The sequence below is a fragment of the Salvelinus alpinus genome, chromosome 17 (genome assembly GCF_045679555.1).
Source record: "Salvelinus alpinus chromosome 17, SLU_Salpinus.1, whole genome shotgun sequence".
Taxonomy (NCBI): Eukaryota; Metazoa; Chordata; class Actinopteri; order Salmoniformes; family Salmonidae; genus Salvelinus; species Salvelinus alpinus.
In genome coordinates, this window is record NC_092102.1 from 6,591,811 (window position 1) to 6,605,016 (window position 13,206).

Here is a 13,206-nt window from a genome sequence, read left to right on the forward strand (position 1 = left end):
GGGTATGCTTCTATGTCTTTATTTCGTGAAAGATTAAGCTCTTTGTTGTGTCATAATGTGTATATGAGGATGTAGGAGCCCTTCCCGATTCATGACGCGATTATCCAGGAATATGCTGCACTGGTTTACAAGTTAAATACATTGTTTATATATGCCTATACAAATCTATCGACCACTTCCATTTAAAGCAATGATTGTCAATTGAAAATGTGGTTGTTGTGTTATCCTGTTGTGCGCCTTGAGTGTCAGTCCCCTTAAGCACATTATTCCAATATTTCCGAGCTCTGAATTGACACAATGAACACTTTTGCAAAGATGTTCGGTTTAAAACAAGAGTACGAATGACAATAAACGTATGACTTGGATTGTATGCATAATAGTGTAGTAAACAATATCGCTCAGCGTGGGACCTTTTGGTGTTAGGAAAGTATCCGTTATAAGTCTCCATGGCACGTATCACTTCGTTGTCTTGTTGGTAATAGTACAAATTCATGACAGTCCGCATTGTAATGGTCTAACAGGTGTTTTTCATTTGGTTTCTCACATTAAACAGACATTTGAGAACGGAATTGCTTACAGTTGTACCTATGATGCACAGACACACTAAAGCTGTACAGTGTAGTTTGAATAATCAGTTTCAATTATTTGCAGATGTATTCCCTATTATTTACAAATCGAAAGATGTAACATTTGAAATGAATGTGGCAGAACAGTTTAGCATAGAGTTCCTATGGGAGTCTTCTACTTCAGTCTTTTTGCCTCCTAGGCCTCGTTTCTCATTACATGGAATTTCCCCAGTGCCAACTTCACATGAGATGGCCGCCGTCTACTGTCATGTGGTGCTGAATGACAGATATCGCTATGCCAATATCGCTGCTGTCCATGGTCCTGAAATATACAATCTTGGCTATTTGCATATGTACGACCGTCCAAACCTGACCCCCCCACACATACACACACATTAATGCTAATCTCTGACACACTTTTGAACATTGCACAACCTGCAACAAGACACTGAAAGAGCATTTTATTCCAAGTGTGTTTGTGTTTGAATAAAGACCCAAAGAATGAAATCAATGTGTGGATGTTGATTGGACAATGTATATGTGCTTTGCAGAAGCCATTTTTTGAATTCCCTGTAGGGTGTATTTTACTGGAATATGATCAGATTGCTTTGTTTAAGCCAGAATGAAGACTTGGTCTGAGAAACTATGCCGATTATAGCATGATAGCTATTTATTTTTAAATAAGGCAATGTATATATGACCCCCTTTCAAATAGCCGCTCATTTATCACTTTCTTGCAGATATACAGTGCCTTCAGAAAGTGTTCATACCCCTTAACTTTTTCCTCATTTTGTTTTCTTACAGCCTGAATTCCAAAAGGATTAAATTATAGTTTTTTTATCATCTCACCCAGCTACAGATAATACCCCATAATGAGAAAGTGAAAATATGTTTTTTAATTTTTTCTCAAATGTATTGAAAATGAAATACAGAAATATCTCATTTACATAAGTATTCACAATACATGTTAGAATCACCTTTGGCAGCGATTAAAGATGTGAGTCTTTCTGGGTAAGTCTCCAAGAGCTTTGCACCCCTGGATTCTACCATATTTGCAATATCACAATATATACAGTACCAGTCAAAAGTCTGGACACACCTACTCATTTAAGGGGTTTTCTTTAAAAATTTACATTTTAGAATAATAGTGAAGACATCAAAACTATGAAATAGCACAATTGGACTTACCAGGTGTACCTTCTTAAAAGTTAATTTGTGGAATTTCTTTCCTTAAAGCGTTTGAGCCAATAGGTTGTGTTGTGACAAGGTAGGGATGGTTTACAGAAGATAGCCCTTTTTGGTAAAAGACCAAGTCCATTTTATGCCAAGAACAGCTCAAATAAGCAAAGAGAAACAACAGTCCATCCTTACATAAGACATGAAGGTCAGTCAATACGGAAAATTTCAAGAACTTTGAAAGTTTCTTCTAGTGCAGTCGCAAAAACCATGAAGCGCTATGATGAAACTGGCTCTCATGAGGACTGCCACAGGAAAGGAAAACCCAGAGTTACCTCTGCTGCAGAGGATAAGTTCAGTAGAGTTAACTGCACCTCAGATTGGAGCCCAAATAAATGCTTCACAGAGTTCAAGAAACACACATATCTCAACATGCACTGTTCAGAGGAGACTGCGTGAATCAGGCCTTCATGGTCAAATTGCTCCATTGAAACCACTACTAAAGGGCGGACACCAATAATAAGAAGAGACTTGCTTGGGCCAAGAAACACGAGCAATGGACCCTAGACTGGTTGAAATCTGTCCTTTGGTCTGATGAGTCCAAATTTGAGATTTTTGCCTTTCAATGTGTGTGTAAAGAATCCAGGGTGTTTAGTATGGTCTACGCTTCATTATAAAACTATTTGTTGAATAGTTTAAAATCCGTCAGAAGCTGCTTTCAATTCATGGTGGCTCTGAATAAGTCTTGACTGAGACAGAGCTTGTTTTGTGACATTTCCGGTCACAACTTGCAGACTTGTTTACGTGCTGCTGTGCGTTTTGTTGCTAACCTTACTTTGCTACCTGACAACTTTACGGTTTTTAATTTCCGTTTATATTTTTAGTTTTTCCCTCACTCAACTTTTTTTCTTTCAACTTTTTCACTCCGGACGCTTTATCTGGACATGGTTTGTCAAAACCTCCAACAGCCGAAGCTAAGTAGTAACATTAACATGATGCCTTCTAATTGCAGTCGCTGTACTCATAATATACAGGAGAACGATCGCCTTGCGGCGAGGATAGCTGTGCTGCAAGCCCAGCTTCAGACGCAATCATTAGGCAAGGGTAATTTCAGTGTAGGAAAGGATGAAACAGCGTCTGTGCCACCAGTAAGTACAGATAGTAGTAGAAATCCCCTCGCACGGTCCCCGCAGCCGGACAACTTTCTCATGGCTTCTGGAGGGAAATGCTGTAGGAATGCTCAACCAGTGTCACTCATTCAGCCGACAGAAACTTTCAACCGGTTCTCCCCACTAAGCAGCGAGTCGGAGTCTGAGGCCGAGCCTTCTCTGGTCTCTACTCCTCCCGTTACGGGGTCTGAGACGCCGAAGGTTCCCAGCATTAGCTCTGACAAGTTGAAAACCCTAATCATTGGCGACTCCATTACCCGTAGTATTAGACTTAAAACGAATCATCCAGCGATCATACACTGTTTACCAGGGGGCAGGGCTACCGACGTTAAGGCTAATCGGACCACCATTTTATTACGTTTGCAATCGCAACAAATAATCTGCTCAGACCCCAACCAAGGAGCATCAAAAGTCATGCTATAAATTCTCAGACAACCCAAATATTCCTTGATGCCCTTCCAGACTCCCTCTGCCTACCCAAGGACGTCAGAGGACAAAAATCAGTTAACCACCTAACTGAGGAACTCAATTTAACCTTGCGCAATACCCTAGATGCAGTTGCACCCCTAAAAACTAAAAACATTTGTCATAAGAAACTAGCTCCTTGGTATACAGAAAATACCCGAGCTCTGAAGCAAGCTTCCAGAAAATTGGAACGGAAATGGCGCCACACCAAACTGGAAGTCTTCCGACTAGCTTGGAAAGAGAGTACCGTGCAGTATCGAAGAGCTGCTCAGTCATCCTATTTTTCCAACCTAATTGAGGAAAATAAGAACAATCCAACATTTATTTTTGATACTGTCGCAAAGCTAACTAAAAAGCAGCATTCTCCAAGAGAGGATGGCTTTCACTTCAGCAGTAATAAATTCATGAACTTCTTTGAGGAAAAGATCATGATCATTAGAAAGCAAATTACGGACTCCTCTTTAAATCTGCGTATTCCTCCAAAGCTCAGTTGTCCTGAGTCTGCACAACTCTGCCAGGACCTAGGATCAAGGGAGACACTCAATTGTTGTAGTACTATATCTCTTGACACAATGATGAAAATAATCATGGCCTCTAAACCCTCAAGCTGCATACTGGACCCTATTCCAACTAAACTTTTTTTATTTTTTTATTTAACCTTTATTTAACCAGGAAGGGCTCATTGAGATTTCAAATCTCTTTTTCAAGAGCGTCCTGGCCAAGATAGGCAGCACCAAGTCATTACAAAAATTACAGACAGACAACATGAAAAACTACAAGTAATCTCGTAAAAACCATTGAATTCACAAGAGTATAACAAAATCAAAAACAGCAAATTAAAAACATTGACAGGTCAGGGAATCAGCCTCAAAAACCTTCATCAGTGATTTAAAAACACCAATCGGGACAAGTTCTTCCAGTTTAAAATTATTTTGTAAGGTGTTCCAAGACGATGGCGCAAAGTACATAGAAGCCCTTTTACCAAATTCAGTTCGGACATTTGGAACAGTTAGCAGGATAAAGTCCAGCAAACGAAGAGAGTACCCACCACATTTCTGAACAAACTGAACAAACTACTGTAAGAGCTGCTTCCTGTGCTTGGCCCTCCTATGTTGAACATAATAAACGGCTCTCTATCCACCGGATGTGTACCAAACTCACTAAAAGTGGCAGTAATAAAGCCTCTCTTGAAAAAGCCAAACATTGACCCAGAAAATATAAAAAACTATCGGCCTATATCGAGTCTCCCATTCCCCTCAAAAATGTTAGAAAAAGCTGTTGCGCAGCAACTCACTGCCTTCCTGAAGACAAACAATGTATACAAAGTGCTTCAGTCTGGTTTTAGACCCCATCATAGCACTGAGACTGCACTTGTAAATTACCTTTTAATGGCGTCAGACCGAGGCTCTGCATCTGTCCTCGTGCTCCTAGACCTTAGTGCTGCTTTTGATACCATCGATCGCAACATTCTTTAGGAGAGATTGGAAACCCAAATTGGTCTACACGTACAAGTTCTGGCCTGGTTTAGATCTTATCTGTCGGGAAGATATCAGTTTGTCTCTGTGAATGGTTGGTCCTCTGACAAATCAACTGTAAATTGCATGTGGTTCCTCAAGGTTCCATTTTAGGACCACTATTGTTTTCACTATATATTTTACCTCTTGGGGATGTCATTCGAAAACATAATGTTAACTTTCACTGCTATGCGGATGACACACAGCTGTACATTTCAATGAAACATTGTGAAGTCCCAAAATTGCCCTCACTGGAAGGCTGTGTTTCAGACATAAGGAAGTGGATGGCTGCAAACTTTCTACTTTTAAACTCGGACAAAACAGAGATGTTTGTTCTAGGTCCTAAGAAACAAAGAGATCTTCTGTTGAATCTGACAATTAGTCTTGATGGTTGTACAGTCGTCTCAAATAAAACTGTGAAGGACCTCGGCATTACTCTGGATCCTGATCTCTCTTTTGACGAACATATCAAGATTGTTTCAAGGACAGCTTTTTTCCATCTGCGTAACATTGCAAAGATCAGACATTTTCTGTCCAAAATTGATGCAGAAAAATGTATCCATGCTTTTGTTACTTCTAGGTTAGACTACTGCAATGCTCTACTTTCCGGCTACCCGGATAAAGCACTAAATAAACTCCAGTTAGTGCTAAATACGGCTGCTAGAATCCTGACTAGAACCAAAAATGTGATCATATTACTCCAGTGCTAGCCTCCCTACACTGGCTTTCTGTTAAGGCAAGGGCTGATTTCAAGGTTTTACTGCTAACTTACAAAGCATTACATGGGCTTGCTCCTACCTATCGTTCCGATTTGGTCCTGCCGTACATACCTACACGTACGCTACGGTCACAAGACTCAGGCCTCCTAATTGTCCCTAGAATTTCTAAGCGAAACAGCTGGAGGCAGGGCTTTCTCCTATAGAGCTCCATTTTTATGGAATGGTCTGCCTACTCATGTGAGAGACGTAGACTCGGTCTCAACCTTTAAGACTTTATTGAAGACTCATGTCTTCAGTAGGTCCTATGATTGAGTGTAGTCTGGCCCAGGAGTGTGAAGGTGAACGGAAAGGCTCTGGAGCAACGAACCGCCCTTGCTGTCTCTGCCTAGCCGGTTCCCCTCTCTCCACTGTGATTCTCTGCCTCTAACCCTATTACAGGGTCCGAGTCACTGGCTTACTGGTGCTCTTCCATGCCGTCCCTAGGATGGGTGCGTCACTTAAGTGGGTTGAGTCACTGACGTGGTCTTCCTGTCTGGGTTGGCGCCCACCCTTGGGTTGTGCCGTGGCGGAGATCTTTGTGGGCTATACTCGGCCTTGTCTCAGGATGGTAAGTTTGGTGGTTGAAGATGTCCCTCTAGTGGTGTGGGGGCTGTGCTTTGGCAAAGTGGGTGGGGTTATATCCTGCCTGTTTGGCCCTGTCCGGGGTATCATCGGATGGGGCCACAGTATCTCCTGACCCCTCCTGTCTCAGCCTCCAGTATTTATGCTGCAGTAGTTTATGTGTCGGGGGGCTAGGGTCAGTCTGTTATATCTGGAGTATTTCTCCAGTGTCCTGTGTGAATTTAAGTATGCTCTCTCTAAATCTTTCTTTCTTTCTTTCTTTCTTTCTCTCGGGGGACCTGAGCCCTAGGACCATGCCCCAGGACTACCTGGCATGGTGACTCCTTGCTGTCTCCAGTCCACCTGGCTGTGCTGCTGCTCCAGTTTCAACTGTTCTGCCTGCGGCTATGGAACACTGACCTGTTCACTGGACGTGCTACCTGTCCCAGACCTGCTGTTTTCAACTCTCTAGAGACAGCAGGAGCGGTAGAGATACTCTCAATGATCGGCTATGAAAAGCCAACTGACATTTACTCCTGAGGTGCTGACCTGTTGCACCCTCGACAACTACTGTGATTATTATTATTTGACCATGCTGGTCATTTATGAACATTTGAACATCTTGGCCATGTTCTGTTATAATCTCCACCCGGCACAGCCAGAAGAGGACTGGCCACCCCTCATAGCCTGGTTCCTCTCTATGTTTCTTCCTAGGTTTTGGCCTTTCTAGGGAGTTTTTCCTAGCCACCGTGCTTCTACACCTGCATTGTTTGCTGTTTGGGGTTTTAGGCTGGGTTTCTGTACAGCACTTTGAGATATCAGCTGATGTAAGAAGGGCTATATAAATACATTTGATTTGATATGATGTTGCCAAGGAAAGTGAAAAGGACTGAGGGAAAGTAAAATGGTAAATACATGGAAAGGAACATGGAAGAACCTCAAAGATTGTTTATGTATATGTCTTAATTAATCTAAATGGTAATTTCTACATACTTTAGCATTAGCAGTCCATCAGGCCAATAGATGGCGCTGTTGTACTGTTGTAGCAGGAGAAACAGCAAGTTCTGGCCAAGCGCTCACCATTCTGCAGAATAAGGATCAGAGCTTTACAGAGGTAAACTGTGTCTGTTCTTTTTACTATTACAGGTATGTAACAGAACTTCTAAACGTTCAAATATATACACAATATGTAATAACATGCTATTTAACAACTTTGTCAAGATATTATCACGTTAGGAAAGGTTTTGTTTTGATTTTGTGTCGAACTGAGTTAGAGAAGAACGTGAATTACATTGAGTGAGAGAATATGTTAGCTTGATGCTAGCTGAGGTAAAAAACGATTTACGAGTCACAGGGACTATGTTTACTGAGTAGCTTACTTGTACTGGATTTTGTCTAGGAGATTTTTTATAAAGAATCCATTTGTTAGGGATTTCTGAGTTGGTTTTACATGTTATTGGTTTTGTGTAAAATTGTGCTCACTAGCTGGTAAACTGGCCGAGCACGCTCAGTCTGGTGGACTTTTAGTGCATACAGTGAGAGAGAGACGATTTTCTGGAGGTGCAAATATCTTAAAGCTGAATGTATTGTTGTCCGTTTTCTATAGAGGTAGCGGTATATAGAAAAACATTCAGTTATGTTTTCATATATAGGTGTTTCTATTGTATGAATGTGAAATACATTGTGGTTTTCATGTGAAACCATACACTAAGACAGGGTTATTTGTGGAACATTTTTGAATTCGGCTTTAGGTAAAGTGCATTCATGTTGTGTGATTTAAAGTGTACACTTGTTTGATGTGAATATTTTCAAAGTTCTAAAAAGAAAATAGACAATTGAACAACAGAAAAAAAACATTCTTCAGAATAAAGAAAGCGCCAGAACTTTGCAGACGTAAACTTGTGTCCGTTCTTTTTACTATTGCAGGCCACCTCAGCTACACATGCACTCTGTCTGCACATGCATGCACATACACACGGACAAACACACACTAATGTTCTCTCTCTTGTGTTTGTCAGCAGTTCATGGTGGCCCTGTCATTTGCCTCCTTCACCAAAGCTCTGTCAGGGACCTACATGAAGAGTGCCATCACTCAGAGATCACTTTGACCTGTCCAGCTCTCTCATCGGACTCATAGACGGCAGCTTTGAGATGGGTATCAACAATAGCATTGAGTTGCTTGAGAATTCATGTAGTAAAAACCAGATACAGACTACAGTATGATCCATTTTTTTTGTGGTTCAATCAGAGTCTGCTCACAATACTGTCCAGTTTTATAGTTGTTCCTATTAATTGATTGACTGGTGTTTGTCCATGACTCTACTGTCAAACATCTAACATTGTTTTAAGTGATGCTATGTTGTTGCCGCCTAGTATCCAAACTGATATGCCATTTTTAGTTAACAAAAAAACAGTGTTTATAATTTGCGATTCCTGGCTACTGTAGTGTTGTGGTTTCTTGCAGGTAACCTGCTGTTCCTGGCTGTGGTCAGCCATTTTGGGGCGAAGCTGCACCGGCCCAGGCTCATTGCTATGGGCTGTTTCCTCATGGCTGTAGGATCCTTCCTCACAGGCCTGCCACACTTCTTCATGGGACGGTAAAACAACTGAAATACTGGTTAAACTTGTACTTGTAGAGATATTCCAATGCGGAGGATAGTTTCACTATAGAAATAAAGAAATGTATCCAGTTGTTGATTAATCTCAGTTAACATAGAACTAAAGTCTTGCGTAATTGGTCAGCTGCTTGATTGTGTTTTGGGGTCATACATGTTAAGAGAAGGGATTAAGAGATGCTTTAACTGTGATGTGGTAAAGTTGGAGCCAGGTGCAGAGAAGAGACCGGAAGATGAAGCAGTGGTTCCAACCAGTGTCTCCGCCCCTTCAAGGGCCCACTTAACTGCCAAGAGCTCCCGGTTGCCTACATCGTAGTTGCCTTCCGCTGGTCGAGAACCGCTTGGATAGAAAGGCGCATGGGTGCAGTTTCTTGTCCTCCTCGTTCCGCTGTGAAAGGACTGCCCCAGCTCCAGTGTCCGAGGCGCCCACCTCTACCACAAAGGGGCGTGTAGGATCAGGATGAACGAGGATGGGTCCGGAGGTGAAACGTCCCTTGAGCTCTATGAATGCCCTGTCAGCCTCGGGATTCCAGCAAAAACCTGCTTGAGTGAGGTGGGACAGGGCTGTATGTGTTCCGGAAGGGTTTTTGGAGAAGATCAGGATGTCGTCGAGGTAAACAAAGACGAACCGATTCAACAAATCCCTAAGAGTGTCATTGATCAATGCTTGAAAAACTGCCGGTGAGTTCGATATTCCGAAGGTCATGACTAAATACTCAGTGACAACTAGGGTGTTAAAGGCAGTTTTCCACTCATCTCCCTCCCTGATTCTCACCAGATTTTAAGTGTTGCGGAGGTCCAGTTTGGTGAAGAATTGGCCTCCTAGGGCCAACTCCAAGGCGGCGGAGGGAGGGGGACACCACCACGGTACAGCCCCCACACTCATCGCTAGAGATCGAACTTCAGACTCCCTCCAAAACCACTGAACCCCTCAACACACCGAAAGAGATTACGGTGCACACCCTTAGAGGGAGCCGAAACAGGATAACTCCCTCCAAACTCACAAAGACACAGAGGAGGAGGAACTATCCAACACCCAGGGAGAGAGAACGAGTGACCTCAGTCAAACACAGTCAGAAAGAGGAGGTGGAAGAGGCGTTAGATAGAGGAGGAGGTTACCCCAGAAGCAATTCCTCCTGTTCATGTGAGCAAGAAAGAGCAGAAGGCTTCTGATCAGCCAAATGGCAGGCAGAGGGAGAGGTCATAGTGATTCACACCCACAGAGAGAAAGACAACCCACACAACCTCTTGGTTGAGATGAACCACACAGGTAGAGGCAGAGGGCCTTCAGGGCTAGCCAGTCAGCCTGCCTGCTCTGATTGTAACGGCGTTCCTCTCTCTCTTCATAAGAAGAGGAGGAGTAGTGATCGAACCAAGGCGCAGCGGGTTGTGAATACATGATGAATTTTATTTACAAGACAAAACGAAACAAACTATACTTGAATAAACTAACAAAATAACAAAACGAAAGTAGACAGACTTAGTACGACGAACTGACATAACACACGCAGAACGAACGAACAAGTACTTACTACAAAAACGCACGAACAAACCGAAACAATCCCGTATGGTGTAACATCGACACAGACACAGGAGACAACCACCCACAAACAAACATTGTGAACAGCCTACCTAAATATGACTCTCAATCAGAGGAAACGTCAAACACCTGCCTCTAATTGAGAGCCATACCAGGCAACCCAAAACCAACATAGAAACAGACAACATAGAATGCCCACCCAAACTCACGTCCTGACCAACTAACACATAAAACTAACAGAAAACAGGTCAGGAACGTGACACTGATCCTCAAGTCAATTGTATTTAAATTCATGTTCATTAAAGATTTTTATTCAAGAATTTAAAAGTCCCATTTACTTAATGATCATTTTTCACTGTCTTCAACCCTCAAGAACCAGCGTGAGTCTGGGTCGCCCTTTTACTGGGCAAACACAACTTGCATTTCGTCATTGACTAGGCCGAAACGTTAATCGTTTAACCTTGCTTGAATAAAACAATGCATTTTTTATAGTGAGGAAGCGTTGCGCTTTTTCCTTTTCTATGATGTTTCAAGTTTTTGGTTGCACCTCAACTCAAATTGGTTGAGCGCCCTTTGTTTTTTTGATGTCAAATAATACATTTTTTTAAATTTAAGTAAATTATTAAAAGCATTCAAATTGGGATGTTTCCCAGGTATTTACACAACCTACTACACACTTGCAAAGTGAAAGTTTATAGAAAAGTTCTGAAATTAAGTAGTAACCAGAAGAAAAGCAGAATTGAGTCCAATTTATAATGCAAATAATTTAATGGTCTATGGTTCAATCCCATTTCTGAATGTCTGATGAATAATTAATATTGTTCCTCCTCTTCCTTGTGGCAGGCGCAGCAGCACACTGCCCTCCAAAGCCTGCAAAAAAATCGCCGGACTGCCCCTTTCCTAGCTCTGCATGGAACATCCAGTGTCACGTCCTTGGTGACGTGTTGGGTGACATCCGGAATGACCACAGCAACATCCTCTGGAAAGGGAAAAAAGAGGAACAGAATGTAAACAAATGCAAACCGTAGGTTCTAAACACTGGCCAGTTGAAAGGTTCTACTAAGATGCCATGACAAACGGCACCTGTCAGAGTGCTCTCTAAGTGTTACTCACCTGCTTGGATGTCAGCTGGCAGAGTGGCGAAGACGGCCATCGTGAGAGTCCTTTCTTCAGGTGTGACGTCCACAACCTCCAAGAGGGAAGAGATGGGCTCTGCCTCTGTGTAAGTGGTGATGTCTTTAACCTCCAGGTGGGAAGAAGCCTGGTCTTCCTCTGTATTAGGGGTGATGTCCACAACCTCCAAGAGGGAAGATGCCGGGTCTGCCTCTATGTTAGGGGTGGTGTCCACAACCTCCAGGTGGGAAGAAGCCTGGTCTTCCTCTGTATTAGGGGTGATGTCCACAACCTCCAGGTGGGAAGAAGCCTGGTCTGCCTCTGTGTTAGGGGTGATGTCTTTAACCTCCAGGTGGGAAGATGCCGGGTCTGCTTCTATGTTAGGGGTGGTGTCCACAACCTCCAGGTGGGAAGAAGCCTGGTCTGCCTCTATGTTAGGGGTGATGTCCACAACCTCCAGGTGGGAAGAAGCCTGGTCTGCCTCTATGTTAGGGGTGATGTCCACAACCTCCAGGTGGGAAGAAGCCTGGTCTGCCTCTGTGTTAGGGGTGATGTCTTTAACCTCCAGGTGGGAAGAAGCCTGGTCTGCCTCTGTGTTAGGGGTGATGTCCACAACCTCCAGGTGGGAAGAAGCCTGGTCTGCCTCTATGTTAGGGGTAATGTCTACAACCTCCAGGTGGGAGGAAGCCGGGTCTGCGTCTGTTATGGGTGACGACAACAATCCTGATGAGCTCTACTACTACAAGGCACCAAGATGTCATCACAACAGGCATCTGTCAGAATGCTCTATATCATTGCTACTCACCTGCTTGGATGTCAGCTGGTAGTGTGGTGGAGACGGCCACCGCGAGGACAGGGGGGACTGGTAGGGTGGCTGCAGGGGGCTGGAAGCAGCTCTGCACCTCGTCCGCCACAAAGGCACAGACAGCGCTCATATAAAAAGTGCTCTGGAGGTCATCCGTGGAGAAGGACTGACTGATTCTCCCGAGGATCGACCGCACAGAGTCAAAAGCAGCAGCCCGGGAGAAAGGGATGTGAGGAGAAGGGTCCTTTAACATGCAGGAGAGCTTCTCCACTACAGCCGCCACCATGCCCACGGCCATCCCACTTATAAGGATTGGGTGCTCTGAATGGTCTTCCTCTGGCTGAGGCCACAGGGCCAGGAGGAGCCTGGGCACCACCTCCACCACCACCTGAGATGGGCTGAGCAGGTTGCTACGGGGCTCATTGGACTGCTCGCCCAGAATGCTCCTCACAGCTCTCTCCACGACGCTGTGGACCTTAGGATCGCTGAAATCAACAAAAAGGAGAAGACAAAGCTAAACGATGTGCAATGTTCTCACATAGAACACTGTCTTAGTCTGTTTCTGCGTAGTTCCAGATGTGTAGATAAATGGATCAAGTCATATGCAGGGCAGTACATGGAACTCACATGTCAGCTGGCGAGGTGGAGTGCATGGAGCGACGGAGCTTGCAGAAAGCCTCGTGCTCTATGTTCATCATTTTTAGGCAAGTGTTTACTTCCCAGGCCTGCAGTATGAAACAGGAAGTCCCATTAGTGTAATTTCACAACAGATCTATCCTGCTGTGCTAACTAGTTGTTGAAAGGCTAGTAAAGAGCTCACTAACTTGTAGTATGTCTCTAACTCTCATTCTCTTACCAGCCGAGCGAGGTCGTTTCCCTCCTCCAGGGTTTCCTTCCACACCCTTCAAATAAAACACAGAGCAA

General features: G+C 43.6%; 1 protein-coding gene across 1 annotated transcript; it reads right to left on the reverse strand.

The window, feature by feature from the left end:
* Positions 1-11,113: 11,113 nt before the first annotated feature.
* LOC139543192 (uncharacterized) lies at positions 11,114-12,980 on the reverse strand. Its single transcript, XM_071349462.1, has 6 exons — positions 12,910-12,980; positions 12,283-12,767; positions 12,148-12,176; positions 12,040-12,093; positions 11,478-11,661; positions 11,114-11,343 (listed from the first exon to the last, which is right to left on the reverse strand). The coding sequence occupies exons 1-6, from the start codon at positions 12,978-12,980 to the stop codon at positions 11,177-11,179; spliced, it is 990 nt and encodes a 329-aa protein (XP_071205563.1). The 3' UTR covers positions 11,114-11,176.
* Positions 12,981-13,206: the final 226 nt, after the last annotated feature.

Excerpts from the sequence above, each read along its gene's own strand:
- LOC139543192 (XM_071349462.1), bottom strand. The coding sequence starts at position 12,980 with ATGATGAACATAGAGCACGAGGCTTTCTGCAAGCTCCGTCGCTCCATG. Across the intron at positions 12,094-12,147 it reads CGGCTTCCTCCCACCTGGAG|GTTGTGGACATCACCCCTAA; the intron begins GTTGTAGACATT and ends TCCCACCTGGAG. Across the intron at positions 11,662-12,039 it reads AGGCTTCTTCCCACCTGGAG|GTTGTGGACATCACCCCTAA; the intron begins GTTAAAGACATC and ends TCCCTCTTGGAG.